We start from the raw sequence: 21266 nt of genomic DNA, 5'->3' as shown, positions 1-21266 counted from the left end.
TTCATAACGAAACTTTCCACACAAAGGACAACCACGACGATAATAGTTTTGTTGTTGTTTCAAATAACGACTACCAAAGGTTTCGGGAGTGTTCATTTCTCATCTTTATTCTATTGACATGATCCACTTCCACCCCCTGCATACTTTCCTGGCCCACGTTGATTGTGTTCTTCGGATGGCCATAAAATTCTCTACAAAATCCACCTCAGTTGTGGTCTCTTCAGGGTCCCAAAAAATCGTTATTCTTTTTGGTTGCAAGTAAAATTTTGTAAGAACGCCAACATCTACTTTGTTTTTCATTTATTTTTGTTTGTTTTTTTTATGTACAAGAATTTCATTTCAATATTTTAATGTTTCTTTTTTTTCGTTTTAATTCTATAAAGCACTTTTGTGTTTGGTTTTAAGTTTTAATCTGTGTGAATACCCCTCGTCTCTTTGTGTTGTTGCTGCATAAAGTTTCAGAATTATCCGTTTACGATCAAACATAACCACTGGATTCCAACTTTAGGGCAGCATCATAGGTGGGCAGGCCAGTTTTATCGATAATTTTACTCATATCCAAGCTGATAATGCCATTCTCATTGATGCAGTTCAAATCAATGGTAATGGATTTCGTTGACGAAGCTGCCGGTGAACTGGAGTTGGAGTTGCTGGCAGCAGAATCCGCCGTTCTAGGATTTGGTGTTAATTGATTTCTGTTACTGTGGGAGCAGGAAGGGGCCTCCTCAAGTATATCATCCGTATTATTGTTATTGCTGCTGTTATCGGCGGCAAACACATTGAGAGCAGTTGTGGGGAGTTCCTCCTCCCTTGCCATTGTGGAACTGCCAATGGCATTGGCATTCATATCGGCCACTGGTAATAATTCAATATTTTCTTGAGAATTTCCATTACTTGTGCTTTCGTTTTGGGGATTCGGATTGTTGTTATTGTTACACTCATTGTGATTTGTTGATGGAACATCAGCACCATTTGTTGTGTGTTTAGATTTTCGTAATTTCCTAAGTTTGGAATTTACACAGGAACATTCATCATCCTCATCAAGATCTTCATTGGCATTCTGTATATCCTCCTCGCTACCACCACAGTTGTCTTTGTCGTTCTCACTATCTCTTCTCTCGGTGCATGCTGGATGCTGCAAAGTATTCCCAGTTGTTGCACCCTCCATTTCCAGATTATCCAAATCACTTTCCATGGATATGGAAAGATTAGATTCATAACGAAACTTGCCACACAAAGGACAGCCACGACGATAATAGTTTTGTTGTTGTTTTAAATAACGACTACCAAAGGTTTCGGGAGTGTTCGTTTTGGATGTTTCGCTCATTTGTTGCTGGTGCTGGTGGTGGACATTCGATAGTTTACGGTGATTCATAACCAAGGTGGGTGAACTGGTGGCAACGGCAGCCGTTCTTCCATCAACACCACCACCACCACTGGCCATGTGATGGGACCTGGCTGCCAAAGCTGCTGCGGCAGCATTCCACATATTTTCAACTTCAGCTCTTTGTAGAGAACAACATGATTGGGCCTGCAACACCTTCTTCATATTAAAATTAGCCAAATTTGCTGTGGCCAATTGACGTTGATGTCGTTGTTGTTTACCATTGGCGACAGCAGCGGAGGAACGCAAAAATGTTCCCACTTGTTGCATATGACCATTTGTGGAGGTGGTGGGCATTAAAATATCTCGATTACCATTACAATCGCTAACATTATCGGGTGGTGTTCGACTTGGTGCTCCGCCTCTTACATTCAACGAAGAGGTGGTGGCCAAGGAATTATTGGTATCCGTGGAACCCATAGCCAATACGGCTGGTGTTAGACTTGCTGTGCGTGCTGCCAAAATACAACTAACGTCCAGAGATGATCTGTAGCCTGGAGGAGGAGAATTATTTGATAGTTGTTGCATTAACAATTGTTGCTGTTGTTGTTGCATCAACAATTGTTGTTGTTCTTGCATGGCCACAACAGCGTCATATGATGGCGGAGGTTCATGATGCAATGCCGGTATGGTGGCCAAACCATCCATTGAATCTCCCACAAAGAGACCGGATGTTTCATAGCACTGTAAGAGAAAGAGGGAGAGGGAGAAGAGACATTATAAAATGGGAAAATTACTGCGTTAATTTTTTCTAATCCAAGAAAATTTTGTTATTTTATTTTTCTTAAAATATTTAATAAAATCTACGTTGAGTTTGGTCTTTGAACAAATTCACGTTTCTGCAAACCTTTGGATGGTCCTAAAATCTTTAAAAAATCCACGTTACTGCAGACCTTTGGATGGTCCTAAAAATCTTCAAAGTATCCACGATTCTGTATGGTCCTAAAATATTTTAAAATATCCACGTTTCTGCAGACCTTTGGTTGGTCCTACAAATCTTTAAAAATCATCGTTTTTTTCAGGTCCTTGGGTGGCCCTATTTATTTTTAAAAAGTCTACGTTTTTTCAGGTCTTTGAATGGTCCTAAAAATCTTTAAAAATCCACGTTGCTTCAGGTCTTTGGATGATCCTAAAAATTAAAAAAAAAACGTTTTTAAGGTCTTTGGATGGTCCTAAATATCTTTAAGAAATCTACGTATTTTCAGGTCTTGGGATGGTCCTAAATTTCTTTAAAAAATCCACGTTTCTTCAAGTCTTTGGATGGTCCTAAAAATCTTTAAAAAATCCACGTTTCTGCAGACCTTTGGTTGGTCCTACAAATCTTTAAAAATCATCGTTTTTTTCAGGTCCTTGGGTGGCCCTATTTATTTTTAAAAAGTCTACGTTTTTTCAGGTCTTTGAATGGTCCTAAAAATCTTTAAAAATCCACGTTGCTTCAGGTCTTTGGATGATCCTAAAAATTAAAAAAAAACACGTTTTTAAGGTCTTTGGATGGTCCTAAATATCTTTAAGAAATCTACGTATTTTCAGGTCTTGGGATGGTCCTAAATTTCTTTAAAAAATCCACGTTTCTTCAAGTCTTTGGATGGTCCTAAAAATCTTTAAAAAATCAACGTTGCTTCAGGTCTTTGGATGGTCTTAAAAATCTTAAAAAACACGTTTTCCAGGTCTTTGGATAGCCCTAAAAGTCTTTAACAAATCCAGGTCTCTGCAGACCTTTGGATGGTCCTAAAAATCTTTAAAATATCCACGTTTCTGCCGACCTTTGGATGGTCCTAAACATTTTTAAAATATCCACCTTTTTGCCGACCCTTGGATGGTCCCAAAAATCTTTAAAAAAATCCACGTTTCCTAAAAATCTTTAAAAAATCCACGTTTCTTCAGGTCTTTGGATGGTCCTAAAAATCTTAAAAAAATCCACGTTTCTTCAGGTCTTTGGATGGTCCTAAAAATCTTTAAAAAATCCACTTTTCTTCAGGTCTTTGGATGGTCCTAATAATCTTTAAAAAATCCGCGTTTCTACAGGTCTTTGGATGGTCCTAAAAATCTTTAAAAAATCCGCGTTTCTACAGGTCTTTGGATGGTCCTAAAAATCTTTAAACAATCCACGTTTCTTCAGGTCTTTGGATGGTCCTAAAAATCTTTAAAAAAATCCACGTTTCCTAAAAATCTTTAAAAAATCCACGTTTCTTCAGGTCTTTGGATGGTCCTAAAAATCTTTAAAAAAATCCACGTTTCCTAAAAATCTTTAAAAAATCCACGTTTCTTCAGGTCTTTGGATGGTCCTAAAAATCTTTAAAAAAATCCACGTTTCCTAAAAATCTTTAAAAAATCCGCGTTTCTACAGGTCTTTGGATGGTCCTAAAAATCTTTAAAAAATCCACGTTTCTTCAGGTCTTTGGATGGTCCTAAAAATCTTTAAAAAAATCCACGTTTCCTAAAAATCTTTAAAAAATCCACGTTTCTTCAGGTCTTTGGATGGTCCTAAAAATCTTAAAAAAATCCACGTTTCTTCAGGTCTTTGGATGGTCCTAAAAATCTTTAAAAAATCCACTTTTCTTCAGGTCTTTGGATGGTCCTAAAAATCTTTAAAAAATCCACGTTTATTCAGGTCTTTGGAAAAGTCTTTAACAAATCCAGGTCTCTGCAGACCTTTGGATGGTCCTAAAAATCTTTAAAATATCCACGTTTCTGCCGACCTTTGGATGGTCCTAAACATTTTTAAAATATCCACCTTTTTGCCGACCCTTGGATGGTCCCAAAAATCTTTAAAAAGTACACGTTTCTTCCGATCTTTAGATGGTCCTAAAAATCTTTAAAAAATACACGTTTCTACAGGTCTTTGGATGGTCTTAAAAATCTTTAAAAAATCCGCGTTTCTACAGGTCTTTGGATGGTCCTAAAAATCTTTAAACAATCCACGTTTCTTCAGGTCTTTGGATGGTCCTAATAATCTTTAAAAAATCCGCGTTTCTACAGGTCTTTGGATGGTCCTAAAAATCTTTAAAAAATCCACGTTTCTACAGGTCTTTGGATGGTCCTAAAAATCTTTAAAAAATCCACGTTTCTTCAGGTCTTTGGATGGTCCTAAAAATCTTTAAAAAATCCACGTTTCCTAAAAATCTTTAAAAAATCCACGTTTCTTCAGGTCTTTGGATCACCCTAAAAATCTTTAAAAAATCCACGTTTCTTCAGGTCTTTGGATCACCCTAAAAATCTTTAAAAAATCCACGTTTTTTCAGGTCTTTGGATCGCCCTAAAAATCTTAAAAAATCCACGTTGCTTCATGTCTTTGGATGGTCCCAAAATTCTTTAAATAATCTACGTTTTTTCAGGTCTTTGGATGGTCCTAAAAATCTTTAAAAAAACCACGCTTCTGCAGGTCTTTGGATCGTCCTAAAAATCTTTAAAAAATCCACGCTTCTGCAGGTCTTTGGATCGTCCTAAAAATCTTTAAAAAATCCACGCTTCTGCAGGTCTTTGGATCGTCCTAAAAATCTTCCTTCAGGTCTTTGGATCACCCTAAAAATCTTTAAAAAATCCACGTTTCTACAGGTCTTTGGATGGTCCTAAAAATCTTTAAAAAATCCACGTTTCTACAGGTCTTTGGATGGTCCTAAAAATCATTAAAAAAATCCACGTTTCTACAGGTCTTTGGATGGTCCTAAAAATCTTTAAAAAATCCACGTTTCTTCAGGTCTTTGGATCACCCTAAAAATCTTTAAAAAATCCACGTTTCTTCAGGTCTTTGGATCACCCTAAAAATCTTTAAAAAATCCACGTTTCTTCAGGTCTTTGGATCACCCTAAAAATCTTTAAAAAATCCACGTTTCTTCAGGTCTTTGGATCACCCTAAAAATCTTTAAAAAATCCACTTTTCTTCAGGTCTTTGGATCACCCTAAAAATCTTTAAAAACTCCACGTTTTTTTCAGGTCTTTGGATGGTCCTAAAAATTATTAAAAAATGCACGTTTCTTCAGGTCTTTGAATGGTCCTAAAAATCTTTAAAAAATCACGTTGTTTCAGGTCTTTGGATCGTCCTAAAATCTTTAAAAAATCCACGTTTCTTCATGTCTTTGGATGGTCCCGAAAATCTTTAAAAAATCCACGTTTCTACAGGTCTTTGGATGGTCCTAAAAATCTTTAAAAAAATCTACTTTTCTTCAGGCCTTTGGATGGTCCCGAAAATCTTTAAAAAATCCACGTTTCTATAGGTCTTTGGATGGTCCTAAAAATCTTTAAAAAATCCACGTTTCTTCAGGTCTTTTGATGGTCCTTAAAATCTTTTAAAAATCTACGTTTTTACAGGTTTTTGGATGGACCTAAAAATCCACGTTTTTGCCGACCTTTGGATTGTCCTAAAAATCTTTAAAAACTCTACGTTCTTCAGGTCTTTGGATGGTCCTAAAAATCTTTAAAAAATCTACGTTCTCCAGGTCTTTGGATGGTCCTAGAAATCGTTAAAAATTCACGTTTCTGCGGACCTTTGAATGGTCCTAAAAATCTTTAAAAAATCAACGTTTCTGCGGACCTTTGAATGATCCTATAAATCTTTAAAAAATCCACGTGTCTGCAGACCTATGAATGGTCCTAAAAATCTTTAAAATATCCAAGTTTATTCCGACCTTTGGATGGTGCTAAATTTTTTAAAATATCCCCCTTCTTGCCGACCTATGAATGGTCCTAAAAATCTTTAAAATATCCAAGTTTATTCCGACCTTTGGATGGTGCTAAATTTTTAAAAATATCCCCCTTCTTGCCGACCTTTGGATGGTCCCGAAAATCTTTAAAAAAATCCACTTTTCTTCAGGACTTTGGATGGTCCCGAAAATCTTTAAAAAATCCACGTTTCTAAAGGTCTTTGGATGGCCCTAAAAATCTTTAAAAAATCCACGTTTCTTCAGGTCTTTTGATGGTCCTTAAAATCTTTTAAAAATCTACGTTTTTACAGGTTTTTGGATGGACCTAAAAATCCACGTTTTTGCCGACCTTTGGATTGTCCTAAAAATCTTTAAAAACTCTACGTTCTTCAGGTCTTTGGATGGTCCTAAAAATCTTTAAAAAATCTACGTTCTCCAGGTCTTTGGATGGTCCTAAAAATCTTTAAAAAATCCACGTTTCTGCCAACCTTTGGATGGTCCTAAAATCTTTAAAAAATCTACGTTCTACAGGTCTTTGGGTGGTCCTAAAAATCTTTAAAAAATCCACGTTTTCCAGGTGTTTGGATCGTCCTAAAAATCTTTAGAAAATGCACGTTTTTTTCAGTTCTTTGGATGGTTCTAAAAATCTTTAACAAATCCACGTTTCTTCAGGTCTATGGTGGTCCTACTTTTTTAACAAAAAATCCACTTATTTTAGGTCTTTGGATGATCCTAAAAATCTTTCAAATATCCACGCTTTTTCAGGTCTTTGGATGGTCCTATAAATCTTTAAAAATCCACGTTTGTTGGGATCTTTGGATGGTCCTATTTTCTTTATCATTTCCTACGGTAATTAGTAACCTATTAAAAATGAGTTTTCGTTTAAGGACATCAGCAAATTTCAGCGCCTTGTTCTTTGTCCATCCATTTCTACTTAGTATTTTTTGTCTTTGTGCCATGACATTTCATTCATTTGTTTTATGTTTTCTTTTAGTGTCCCAGTTTTAAAGTGAAAATGGCGTGGAGGGGTTTGAAAAAGGGGAGTGCCAACAATTTTACGCTAATCGTTAGTGGTCCAATTACACTAACAATGAAACCAAGATTTGTTAAGTGAGTGAAAGAAAAACAATTTCTGTGAAATGTTTCACTTTATGTGTCAACATTGTTTATGTTTTGTTTCTTTATTTGTCTTATGCATTTTGTGGAGCTCGTTTTACCGCAAGATGGTTCATAAAACTTCATTATGATGTGACAAACATTTGACTGAATAAATTAATTTATATCCTTTTGCTTTCCTTTTTTAAGGATAAATATCCTATTCAGTTTGGGTTGATATCTTAATATTTTTAAGAGGGTTGGAAGGAACAGTGTGAGACATTCACATTGAAAATATGGCCTTTCCTAAAAGGGATGTATACGATATTTTCGCCGTCAGTTGTGTGGTATATCCTAAAAAGAAGTCTCTTTAGGATGAGGCATCTTAAATCACAATATAGGCCGATTTTTAAAGATTTGATTGACAAATGAAACACCATAACCAATGTGTTTTTTCAATTTTTTAGGACTGTGGATTTTTTAAAGACTTTTTGTACCATCTAAAGACCTTAATAAACGTAAATTTTTAATGATTTTTGGACCATCCAAAGACCTATATAAACGTGGATTTTTTAATGATTTTTGGACCATCCAAAGACCTAATTACACGTCGATTTTATAACGATTTGTTGGGTCATCCAAAGATCTACATAAACGTGGATTTTTAAGATTTTTTGGAACATCCAAAGACCTAAATACACGTGCATTTTATAACGATTTATTTGGGCCAGCCAAAGACTAACATAAACTAAATTTTTAACGATTTTTTGGATCACCCAAAGACCTAATTAAACGTGGATATTTTTAGGATTTTTTGGACCATCCAAAGACCTTATGAAAACGTGGATTTTTTAATGATTTTTGGACTATCCAAATAACTAAATAAACGTGGATTTTTTTGGACCATCCAAAGACCTAGAAGCACGTGCATTTTATAACGATTTGTTAGGTCCATCCAAAGACCAACATAAGCGTGGATTTTTAACGATTTTTTGGACCATACAAAGACCTAAATAAACGTGGATTTTTTTAAGATTTTTTGGACCATCCAAAGACCTAAATAAACGTGGATTTTTTTAAGATTTTTTGGACCATCCAAAGACCTAAATAAACGTGGATTTTTTTAAGATTTTTTGGACCATCCAAAGACCTAAATAAACGTGAATTTTTTAAAGATTTTTTGGACCATCCAAATAACTAAATAAAGGTGGATTTTTTGACTATCCAAAAACCTAAATAAACGTGGATGTTTTAATGATTTTTGGACCATCCAAAGTCCTAAATAAACGTGGAGTTTTTAATAATTTTTGGACCATCCAAATACCTAAATAGACGTGGATTTTTAAAACGTTTTTTAACCATCCAAAGACCTGAATAAACGTGGATTTTTTAAATACTTTTTGATTCATTCAAAGACCTTAATAAATGTGGATAATAAGCTTATTTTTTTTACGATTTTTTGGACCATCCAAAACCTAAATAAACGTAGATTTTTTAATGATTTTTGGACCATCCAAAACCCTAATGAAACGTGGATTTTTGAAACCATCCAAATACCTAAATAAACGTGAATTTTTAAAACTTTTTTTGACCATCCAAATACCTAAATAAACGTGGATTTTTTGAATACTTTTCGAATCATCCAGAGACCTAAATAAATGTGGATAAATAATCGTATTTTTTAAGATTTTTTGGACCATCCAAAGGATTTAATAAACACAGATTTTTGGATTTTGGATTTTTTTTAAGATTTTTGGACCATCCAGAGAAGTGGAAGTAGACTGATTCTTATTTAATTGTTTTAGTTTATGATAGAGCTCATTAATGGTTCGGTTCCCTTGTAAACACTAGTTTTCTTCTTTATTTCTTTTTTCTATAAATATACATACATATTTTTATTATAAATGATTATTATTTTATATATTACTTTATTATCTTTAATTAAATTTAATGTATTTTTTTCTATTTTTTCAGGTATGTTCATATAGCGAACCAGCGGAGTGACGTGTATATGGGGTGTGTAAGGTTTGATGTTTTTTTTTTTCATAAATAAGCATCCTAATATTGAGAGAATGTGAAGTTTCAAGTGTCAGAATGACTTTTAAATATCGTCTAAATGCTGGGCATAACCCTTGGAATATTCCTTAAAAATCCACGTCCAAAGTGCTGAACATGACCCTTGAAACATTCCTTAAAAATCCACGTCCAAAGTGCTGAACATGACCCTTGAAACATTCCTTAAAAATCCACGACCAAAGTGGTGGACATGACCCTTGAAATATTCCTTAAAAATCCAAGCCCAAAGTGCTGGGAATAATCCTTGAAATATTCCTTAAAAATCCACGCCCAAAGTGGTGGACATGACCCTTGAAATATTCCTTAAAAATCCAAGCCCAAAGTGCTGGGAATAATCCTTGAAATATTCCTTAAAAATCCACGCCCAAAGTGCTGGTCATAACCCTTGAAATATTTTATAAAAATCCACGCCTAAAGTGCTGGTCATAACCCTTGAAATCTATATCTATATATATAAAAGAGCTCAGTGAGTGAGTGAGTGAGTGAGTGAGTGAGTGAGTGACTGACATATCATCGCCCAGACGAAACCGCTGAAGCTAGAAAGCTGAAATTTTGACTGCGGGTTGCTGTCGGTGTGTAGGGGTGAGATAAGGCTGGGTTTTTGGAAATTCGACCTAGAAGGGTACGAAAAGTACTAAAAGGTACTAAATATGGTACCCTTTGTATTAGGCAAACGGGAAGAGCTAGAATTCTGAAATTTGGAATGAGGGTAACTGATGGAGAGTTAGAAAGATGTACCAAAGGGTTTTTGGAAATTCGACCTATAAGTGTACGAAAAGTTACTAAATTTGGTACCAATTGTATATTTTGATCAGATATAGCTACAATCTTCATATTTGGTATGGGAATCAAGGTTGGGAAGTGGCGTTAATATAGGGAAATGATTTTGGAAGTTCGTACTTATGTGTACGAGTAATACTAAATGGTACTAAATTTGGTACAATTCGGATTTGGGTGATCGGATAGAGCTGAAAACCTGAAATTTGGAATTTAGATTACCGTTGAAGCGTGCGATTGAGATATGGGTGTACTTTTGGAAATTCATACTTATGTGTACGAAAAGTACTAAATGGTACCAAATTTGGTACACTTTGGATTTAGATAGACATAGAAACCTGAAATTTGGAATTATGATTACTGATGGAGTGAAGGATTGAGGTAGTTTTGGAAATTCTTACTTATGGGTACGAAAAGTTGTAAACGGTACTAAATTTGGTACAAATTGGATTTGGGTGAACGGATAGAGCTGGAATCCTGAAATTTGGAATTTAATTACTGTTGGAGTGTAGGATTGAGTTAGTATTAGAAATTTATACTTATGGGTACGGAAAGTACTAAATGGTACTAAATTTGGTACAATTTAAATTTAGTTGAACGGATAGAGTTGGAATCCTGAAATTTCGAATTAAGGTTACTGATGGAGTGTAGGATTGAGGTAGTTTTGGAAATTCATACTTATGTGTACGAATAGTAGTAAATGGTACCAAATTTGGTACAATTTGGATTTAGATAGACATGGAAAACGGAAATTTCGAATTAAGGTTACTGATGGAGTGTAGGATTGAGGTAGTTTTGGAAATTCATACTTATGGGAACGGAAAGTACTAAATGTACTAAATTTGGTACAATTTATATTTGGGTGAACGGATAGAGCTGGAATCCAGAAATTTCGAATTAAATTGAAATTTCGGAAAATTCTAAATTTGGTATAAGTTGCATTTGTATGGAGAGATAGCCCTGTAATCCGGAAATTATAATAAATAGTAAATAATAAATAATAAATAATCTATATATATAAAAGAGCTTAGTGATGACTGAGTGAGTGAGTGAGTGAGTGAGTGACTGACTGACTGGCATATCATCGCCCAGACGAAACCGCTGAAGCTAGAAAGCTGAATTTTTGACTGTGGGATGCTGTTGGTGTGTAGGGGTGAGATAAGGCTGGGTCTTTGGACCTAGAAGGGTACGAAAAGTACAAAAAGGTACTAAATATGGTACCCTTTGTATTAGGCAAACGGGAAAAGCTAGAATTCTGAAATTTGGAATGAGCATAACCGATGGAGAGTTAGAGAGATGTACCAAAGTATTTTTCGAAATTCCACCTTTTAGTGTACGAAAAGTACTAAAAGTTACAAAATTTAGTACTAGTTGTATATTTTGAACGGATTTAGCTAGAAACTTGAAATTTGGTATGTAAATGAAGGTTGGGAAGTGGTGTTATAAAAGGAAATGGTTTAGGAAATTCGTACTCATGTGTACGAAAAGTACTAAATGGTACTAAATTTAGTACAATTTGGATTGGGGTGAAAGGATAGAGCTGGAAGCCTGAAATTTGGAATTAAGATTACTGACGGAGTATAGGATTGAGATATGGGGGTAGTTTTGGGAATTCGTACTTATGTGTACGAAAAGTACTAAATGGTACTAAATTTAGTACAACTTGGATTTGGGTGAGCGGATAGAATTCGAAAACTGGAATTAAGATTACTGTTGGCGTGTAGGATTGAGATAGGTTTGGAAGTTCGTAAATTATGTGACCGATAAGTACTAAATGGTACTGTATTTAGTACAACTTGGATTTGGGTTAACGGAAATAGCTGGAAACCTGAAATTTAGGATTAAGATTACTGTTGCAGTGTAGGTTTGAGATATGGGGTAGTTTTGGAAATTTGTACTTATGTGTACGAAGAGTACTAAATGGTACTAAATTTGGTAGAATTTGTAATTGATTGCACGGATAGGTCTGGAAACCTGAAATTTGGAGTTAAGGTTACAGTTGGAGTGTGGGATTGAAGAAGATTTGGAAATTGGTAATTATGTGTACGAAAAGTACTAAATAGTACTAAATTTGGTACAATTTGTATTTGGTTGACGAATAGAGCTGGAATCCTGAAATTTATGAAATTTGGTATGTAAATGAAGATTGGGAAGTGGTGTTTATAAAAGGAAGTGGCTAAGGAAATTCGTACTCATGTGTACGAAAAGTACTAAATGGTACTAAATTTAGTACAATTTGGATTTGGGTGAAAGGATAGAGCTGGAAACCTGAAATTTGGAATTAAGACGGAGTATAGCATTGAGATATGGGGATAGTTTTGGAAATTCGTACTTTGTCTACGAAAAGTACTAAATGGTGCTAAATTTAGTACAACTTTGATTTGGGTGAACGGATAGAGTTCCAAACTTGAAATTTGGAATTAAGATTACTGTTGGAGTGTAGGATTGAGATAGGTTTGGAGATTCGTAAATTATGTGAACGAAAAGTACTAATTGGTACTATATTATTATAACTTGGATTTAAGTTAACGGAAAAAGCTGGAAAACTGAAATTTGGGATTAAGATTACTGTTGCAGTGTAGGATTGAGATATGGGATAGGTTAGGAAATTTGTACTTATGTGTACGAAAAGTACTAAATTTGGTACAATTTGGAATTGATTGAACGTATAGGTCTGGAAACCTGAAATTTGGAGATAAGGTTACAGTTGGAGTGTGGGATTGAAGAAGATTTGGAAATTCGTGATTATGGGTACGAAAAGTACAAAATAGTACTAAATTTGGTACAATTTCTATTTGGTGAACGAATAGAGCTGGAATCCTGAAATTTGGAATTAAGATTATTGGACTGTAGGATTGAGGAAGTTTTGGAAATTCATACTTATGGGTACAAAAGGTACTAAATGGTACTGAATTTGGTACACTTTGGATTTGGATGAACGGATAGCGATGAAATCCTGAAATTTGGAATTAAGATTACTGTTGAGTTGTAGGATTGAGGGAGTTTTGTAAAATTCGTACTTATCGTTATGATAAGTATTAAATTTCGTGCAATTTAGATATGGTTGAACGGAGAGAGCTGGAATTCTGAAATTTGGAATTAAAGTTACTGTAAAAGTGAAGAATTGAGGTACTTTTGGAAAATCGTACTTATGGGTACGAAGAATACTAAATGGAACTATGTTTCGTACAATTTGATAATGGACGAACAGATACCGCTTGAATTCTGAGATTTGAAATCAATATTAATGTTGTTATTTTGTATAATTGTCAGTGTAGGGTTGAGACATGTGGTTTCCAAAATACGTACGATAAGTTTACGAAAATTACTAAATGTTACTCAATTTGTTGTTGGTTGTGGGGACGGAGGTGGAATCTGTATTTTTGGAGTTAGGGTGAGTATTGGTGTGTAACATTTGTATATTTACGAAGAGTACTAAAGATGTCTAAATGTTGTATCGGGTGTAGGCACGGGTGGAATTTTAAACTTTGTTTTTACCTGTTGGTATGTGGGGTTAAGATTTTATATAATTTGTTATTGTGTAAAGGGGTTAGCAGGAAGTTTTGGAATGTTTCGGAAATTCGTTCTTATGTATTTTTAAAGTACTATAATTTAGTTTGGGGGAACTGATAGAGCTGGAAATGAGAATCGCGGTCCTGAAATATAGAACTAAGATTACTCCCGGAGTGGAGGATTGAGTTAGTCATTGAAACTGGCATTAGGATAGCGGTTGGGGTATAGAATGGAGATAAGGATCATTAAATAGGTATCGCTGTTGCGATATAGTTTTTGATATAGGGATGTTAGTTTTGAAACAATTACCTATTATTAGTACTAAATTTGGTACCGTTTTGTTGTTGCATAAAGGGATATAGCTGGAATTTCGCATTTTTGTTTAGGTTCAGTGTTAGTTTTTAGATAAGGAGGTTTTTTATATGCGAAATTAGGTATGGAGGTCACTGAGGGCCAAGGAAGTGAGCTGTTGTTGGAAATGCGGAAATACATTTTGATATCACAAATTCCGAAATTACAACTACTTCGGTTGGGACAAGTGGATACAACTACCCGCACCGTTGTAATGCGACAAGGTTTTCTTTTTTTAGAAATTGGAACTAAAGGTGTACGAACAATATTAAATTAAATTAAAAATCATTTAAAATAGGTGTTGATACATACATTTTTTTCATATTAAGTATTGTTTTTTTTTTTTTTTTTTTTTATTAATTCTTTATTCATCAAAAATTACATTACAGTTCATTAATGTTGCCCCAGCGCCTTATAGACTTTATAGGGGCTAATCTAGAGCTGGCAAAAAATCGATGGCACTATCGATAATATCGATTGTTGCTTAAAAATTAAATATCGATAGATAGTTTTGCCTATCGATATTATCGGAATAAAAACCCCTAACCTGAAATCCATTGAAATAAATAGAAATTTCGCTGCTTTCGGTTATGTGCGTGTAAGAAAGTAAGTCCGTAGTCACACGTACACATTTTTCAGTAAAATAAAATATATTTTTTTAAATTTTTTATAAAATAAAAGTAGTTCTCCTTTACATTTCTGTGAACTACTTTTACATAATTTCAAGAAAATCATTAACATTTCCGCCATTTTTATCTCCAAATTAATGGCGATGACAACTTAACGATAATATCGATAGCAATCGATATTTTAAAACATTATATCGAAATTATCTAATGTTGGGAATATCGATGGTTTGCCAGCTCTAGGCTAATCGGTTAACAAATATTAATTTGTGACGTTTATTTGTATATTCTTCATTTTCCGCATACGAAGTAGCGGGCATTTTGCTAGTATGTATATAAAAGAGCTTAGTGATAAGTGAGTGAGTGACATGTATATCATCGCCCAGACGAAAACGCTGAAGCTAGAAAGCTGAAATTTTGACTGTGGGTTGCTGTCGGTGTGTAGGGCTGAGATAAGGCTGGGTTTTTGAAAATTCGACCTAGAAGGGTATGAAAAGTACTAAAAGGTACTAAATATGGTACCCTTTGTATTAGGCAAACGGGAAGAGCTAGAATTCCGGAATTTGGAACGAGGGTAACTGATGGAGAGTTAGAAAGGTGAACCCAAGGGTTTTTGGAAATTCGACCTCTAAGTGTACGAAAAGTACTAAATTTAGTACCAATTGTATATTTTGAACGGATTTAGCTAGAAACTTGGAATTTGGTATGGAAATGAAGGTTGGGAAGTGGTGTTTATAAAAGCAAATAGTTTGTGAAATTCGTACTCATGTGTACGAAAAGTTCTAAATGGTACTAAATTTAGTACAATTTGGATTTGGGTGAAAGGAAACCTGAAATTTGGAATTAAGAGTACTGACGGAGTATATGATTGAGATATGGGGGTAGTTTTGGAAATTCGTATTTATGGTTACGGAAAGTACTAAATGGTACTAAATTTGGTACTTTTGGATTTGGGTGAAGAGATAGAGCTGGAATCCTGAAATTTACAATTGAGATTACTTATAATAATTCGTACTTATGGGTACGGAAAGTACTAAATGGAACTAAATTTTGTACAATTTGGATTTGGGTGAAAGGATGGAGCTGGAAACCAAAAATTTGGAATTAAGATTACTGACGCAGGATATGATTGAGATATGGGGGTAGTTTTGGAAATTCGTACTTATGTGTACGACAAGTTCTAAATGGTACTAAATTTTTTACAACTTGGATTTGGGTAAACGGATAGAGCTGGAAACTTGAAATTTGGAATTAAGATAACTGTTGAAGTGTTCGATTGATATATGGGGTAGTTTTAGTACTTATGTTTACGAAAAGTACTAGAAGGTACTAAATATAGTACCCTTTGTATTAAGCAAACGGGAAGAGCTAGAATTCTGAAATTTGGAACGAAGCTAACTGATGGAGAGCTAGAAAGGTGTATCAAAGGGTTTTTGGAAATTCGACCTCTAATTGTACGAAAAGTACTAAATTTAGTACCAATTGTATATTTTGAACGGATTTAGCTAGACACTTGGAATTTGGTATGGAAATGAAGGTTGGGAAGTACTTACTTACTTAGCTGGCCCATTACAGAACATTTGTTCTATAGGCCGAACTAAGAAGAGATCTCCATTCCTCTCTATTTGTTGCTTTGCACTCTGGAATACCGCGCCTTGTCATCTCATCATCCACTTGTTTGCGCCATCTATTCCTTGGCCTGCCAATTCTGCGTGCACCGCCATGTGGCATGTATTCATACGCCTTTTTAGTGGGTTCATCATCGCTCATTCTTTTGATATGGCCTAGCCAACGCAATCGCTGCATCTCGATACGTTTAACAATATTGATGTCGTTGTATAGCAGTGGTGTTTATAAAAGGGAATGGTTTGTGAAATTCGTACTCATGTATACGAAAAGTACTAAATTTAGTACAATTTGGATTTGGGTGAACGGATAGGACTAGAAACCTGAAATTTGGAATTAACATTACTGAAGGAGTATAGGATTGCGATATGGGATAGTTTTCGAAATTCGTACTTATGGTTGCGGAAAGTACTAAATGGTACTAAGTTTGGTGCAATTTGGATTTGGGTGAACAGATAGAGCTGGAATTCTGAAGTTTGGAATCAAGATTACTTATGGAGTGTAGGATTGAGGTAGTTATGGAAATTCTTAGTAATGGGTACGGAAAGTACTAAATGGTACTAAATTTGGTACTATTGGATTTGGGTGAAGAGATAGAGCTGGAATCCTGAAATTTATAATTAAGATTACTTATGGAGTGCAGGATTGAGGTAGTTTTGGAAATTCGTACTTATTGGTACGGAAAGTACTAAATGGTACTGAATTTTGTAAAATTTAGATTTGGATGAACGGCTACAGCTGGAATCCTGAAATTTTGAGTTAAGGTTACTTTTGGAGTGTAGGATTATGGAAGTTTTGGAAATTCGTACTTATGGGTACGAAAAGTAGTAAATTTGGTACAATGTGGAGTGGGGTGAACGGATGGCGCTGGAATCCTGATATTTGAAATTAAGATTGCTGTTGGAGTGTAGGTTTGAGGTGGTTTTGGAAATTCGTACTTATGGGTACGGAAAGTACTAAATGGTACTAAATATGGTATAATTTGAATTTGGGTGAACGGAGAGAGCTGGAATCCTGAAATTTGGAATTTAGATTACTCTTGGAACTTATGTATATGAAAAATACTAAATGGTACTAAATTTGGTACATTTTAGGTTTGGGTGAACGGATAGAGGTGGAACCCTGAAATTCGGAATTATTGTTGGGGATAGTTATTGAAATTCGTGCTTTCACACGAAAAGTATTATATAATTATAATACATAGTATTATAATTCGGAAATTTGGTATTATAGCCGCTGTTGGTGTGTAGGGTTGAGATATGGATGTGGTTGCGGATATACGTACAATAAGTGTACGAAAATTACTAAATGGCATAGAATTTGGTTCAAATTGTTAATGTGTAAAGGGGTAGAGCTGAAATTGTAAAATTCGGTATTAGTATAGCAGTTGGCGTTTAGAGTGGAGATAGAGAGGAAGTTTTGGAAATTCGAACTTATGTATGTTGGAATATAGTTTTGGATATAAGGAAGTAATTTTTGAAACTAATACATATTATAAGTACTAAATATGGTACCAGTTCGGTATTGCATAAAGGGAATTGTTGTATGAGGGTTTGTGTTGGTGTTTAGATAAGGATTTTTTATATGCATACAAATTGTGAAATTAGGCTGAGAGCTGGCCAATTTATTGAGAAATACCAAATGCAGTAAATTGTATTAAATTTGACGTTGGGTGCAGCAATGAAACTGGAATTATATAATTAGTGTGTGAAATGTTTAAAATTGCAATAAATTTGGTATTGGGCTAAGGAATAGAAGTGTAATTGCGATTATTAGAGTTGGTCGTACAATAAGTGTTCCAGAGGTATTAAATAATACTAAATATTGATGCATTGGTATTGAGTGAATCGATAAATGAAATTTGTTATGAGAATCACTGTTGAGATTGGATCAGAATGTTTATTAAAATCCGCCTTTAAATGTATGAAAGGTTTCTACATGTAATACCATTGGCATTGGGTGAACAAGTAGAGCTAAAACTGAACAATTTGAGCTAAGGTCCTGGATTTTAAAAATTGTACTGAATATTGTACTATTGTTTTCATGTTAACACGAATTTCTAAATATTGTACTGAAATGAAAAAGTCAAACGTATCTTTTCAACAAAATTTGTTTTTGTTAATTTTCTCGTTTAGAGTTAAGCTTGATGATCTGAAATTATTTGCAAGTGAAAAAGGAAAGCCAAGGACTCGAACCCACATAGTCACCAAATTACGTTACCTGGTTTCATTGGTGGTAAAGCAAATCTTCGGACGTATCGACTATGTAATGGCTTCTCTGACCTAGAACTTATCGTTTTTCAAATGCAAATGTGTTTTTTTGTACATTAACGCGGATACTTGGCCACAGAAATGTATTTTCTTCATATCAAACGCTTTTTTTTGCGCTGACTTTGAAGTTATGAGTTTTGGCTTTGAACGCTAACACGCCATGACAACATTTTGTGATATGTTTTTCAAGGACGTGGGTTCAAATTCTAAACGAGAAAATTAACAAAAATCATTAAAAATGATCTTCGCCCTAAAAAGGCAAAATTTCAAAAAATAAAAAACAGGCAGAGCCCGGCTGGGATTTGAACCCACGTCCTTGAATAACATATCACAAAATGTTGTCATGGCGTGTTAGCGTTCAAAGCCAAAACTCATAACTTCAAAAAGGTATTAGTACATCAAAATTTTCAGTGTCCACCATATTAAATATTGTTTGTTCGTATGTTATTCCTTTTCCGCATACGAAGTAGCAGGCATTTTGCTAGTATTTTATAAAAATCCACGCCTAAAGTGCTGGGCATAACCCTTGAAATATTTTATAAAAATCCACGCCTAAAGTGCTGGGCATAACCCTTGAAATATTTTATAAAAATCCTCGCCTAAAGTGCTGGGCATAACCCTTGAAATATTTTATAAAAATTCACGCCTAAAGTGCTGGGCATGGACCTTGAAATATTGCTTAAAAATCCACGCATAAAGCGCTGGACATGGACCTTGAAATATTCCTTAAAAATTACTTAAAATCGCTCTCATAGCATTAACTATCACATATATTCATATGTGATATTTTAACATACATTTAGGCTTTTGTTGCATACTTTTAGGTGTTAGTACTAGTTATTTCTTAGTATCATATTATAAAAAGATAATTTCTTCGCCATATTGAATAATTTTCTTTGTGGAGCATTTATTATTTATAATGATTATTTATTATATACATCAAAACATGTGTAACAACATATACACGCATACATACATACTTATGTACGTATACGTACATATATGTATCTATGCCGCTAGTTCATGGCTTCTTACTCACCTGTTCCACACTGTAAATTTCCATATTCGGATCATTTTCCAGCCATTGTCGTTGCTGGCGATAGGCAGCTTCGGTACGTTTCTTTATGTTGCGATGGCAACAATAGCAAACAACACACAAAATGGTCGTTATCAACGTTAACATGGCTCTAAAATAATAACGTAAAAGAAAATAAAGAGTCAAAATCGAATGGATAATATGGAAAAATACTAAATGAGACAGCAAAACTAAAACCAATACAGACAACGTAATAAATGACCCACAAAGTATGACAATCAAAAGAAAAGGAAAGAGAAAAAAATGACAAGTGTTTGTCTCATGTCTGGCCATAATAACTTAAGGATAATCAGGACAAGTGAAAATATATTTATTTTAATTGCTACAATTGGCGTCTTTATTTAGTTTATAGAGCACGCAATAGCATTTGAAACCTTTTGGATTGTGTCAAAGTATGTAAGAAAGTGACATGGGTGGGGGTTGGGTGGCGTTAAAATATTATTTAATGAGTCATTGGAATATCGATTAAATTGATTTCAGGTAACAATCACATATCCTTGGATATGCAGTTCCGATGGCTAAAACGATTTCGTTTAGATAGAGTTTTAATATTAAAACCCCTAAATTTAATTTGATGTCTAAAAATCACTATGATATACCATTATGCAAATTATCTTCACGTGCAACTTGCTAAAGTTTCGTGTTTAAAATGAATCAATCGTTTGTACTACAACACACAACAACCACAGCTCTCTAAAGGTCATTGTAATTTACATTTCAAATTGCATAAAGTAGAGAATTTGGGATAGAGGTACATAAAGGTCAAAGGCTAAACAAAATAATGTAAAATATATCGTAAAAATTGACGCCTAAATAGCTGAGTACGAGCCTTGAAATATACCTTAAATATCCACGCCTAAATAGCCGAAAATACTCCTAAAATATCCAAGCTTAAATAACTCAGCACGGGTCGTGAAATATTCATTAAAAATCCACGCCTAAAAAAATCAGCACGGGCCATGAAATATTCCTTTAACATCCACGCCTAAAGTGCTGGGTATGGACCTTGAAATATTCCTTTAACATCCACGCCTAAAGTGCTGGGTATGGACCTTGAAATATTCCTTAAAAATCCACGCCTAAGGTGCGGGTCATGGACCTTGAAATATTCCTTAAAAATCCACTCCTAAAGTGCTGGGCATGGACCTTGAAATATTTATTAAAAATCCACTCCTAAAGTGCTGAGCACACCCCTTGAATCATTCCTTAAAAATCCAACGAAATAGCTGACCACACCCCTTGAAATATTCCTTAAAAAACCACGACTAAATAGCTGAGCACGAGCCTTGAAATATTCCTTAAAAATCCACACCTAAACATCTGAGCACGACACTTGTAATAATCCTTAAACTGCACGCCTAAATAGCTGAGCACGATCCTTGAAATATTTTTAAAAATATATAAAAACTATTAAAAAATATTTTTAAAAAATAGAAGCGTATCTTCTATGGAAAAAATAAATTAAATATTATAAAAAATCCAAGCTTCGATAAAAAATATAAAAAAATATGTTTAAAAAATCCATGCTTCGACAAAAAATATTAAAAATATTTTTAAGAAACCCTCGCTTCGATAGGAAATATAAAAAATATTTTAAAAAAATGTTTTAGAAAATCCACGCCTCGATAGAAAATATAAAAAATATTTTAAAAAATCCAAGCTTCGGTAAAAAATATTTTAGAAAATCCACGCTTCGATAAAAATATAACAAAGTATGTTAAAAAATCCATGCTTCGACAAAAAATATAAAAGATATTTTTAAGAAACCCACGCTTGGATAGAAAATATAAAAAATATTTTAAAAAATCCAAG

At 34.3% G+C, this 21266-nt stretch overlaps 2 protein-coding genes across 20 annotated transcripts in view; one reads left to right on the top strand and one right to left on the bottom strand.

Moving 5' to 3' along the window:
• Positions 1–21266, top strand: part of fdl (beta acetylhexosaminidase fused lobes) — a 236394-nt gene that overhangs the window by 81178 nt on the left and 133950 nt on the right. The gene's annotated exons all lie outside the window — the stretch shown is intronic.
• The window catches only part of s-cup (spermiogenesis-related protein stanley-cup), a 45740-nt gene continuing 24759 nt past the window's right edge, over positions 286–21266 (bottom strand). For all 18 annotated transcript variants that reach the window (XM_073955207.1, XM_073955206.1, XM_073955216.1 and 15 more), the window contains 2 exons: positions 19398–19545; positions 286–2068 (listed from right to left, as the gene is read on the bottom strand). In XM_073955207.1, the coding sequence (XP_073811308.1) occupies positions 479–2068; positions 19398–19545 (1738 nt within the window). In that variant the 3' untranslated portion in view covers positions 286–478. The remainder of the gene's footprint in view (positions 2069–19397; positions 19546–21266) is intronic.

Source organism: Musca autumnalis, unplaced genomic scaffold (genome assembly GCF_047663935.1).
Source record: "Musca autumnalis isolate F117 unplaced genomic scaffold, ASM4766393v1 scaffold_5, whole genome shotgun sequence".
In the NCBI taxonomy this organism is placed as follows: domain Eukaryota; kingdom Metazoa; phylum Arthropoda; class Insecta; order Diptera; family Muscidae; genus Musca; species Musca autumnalis.
This window is presented reverse-complemented; position numbering and strand designations above follow the sequence as displayed.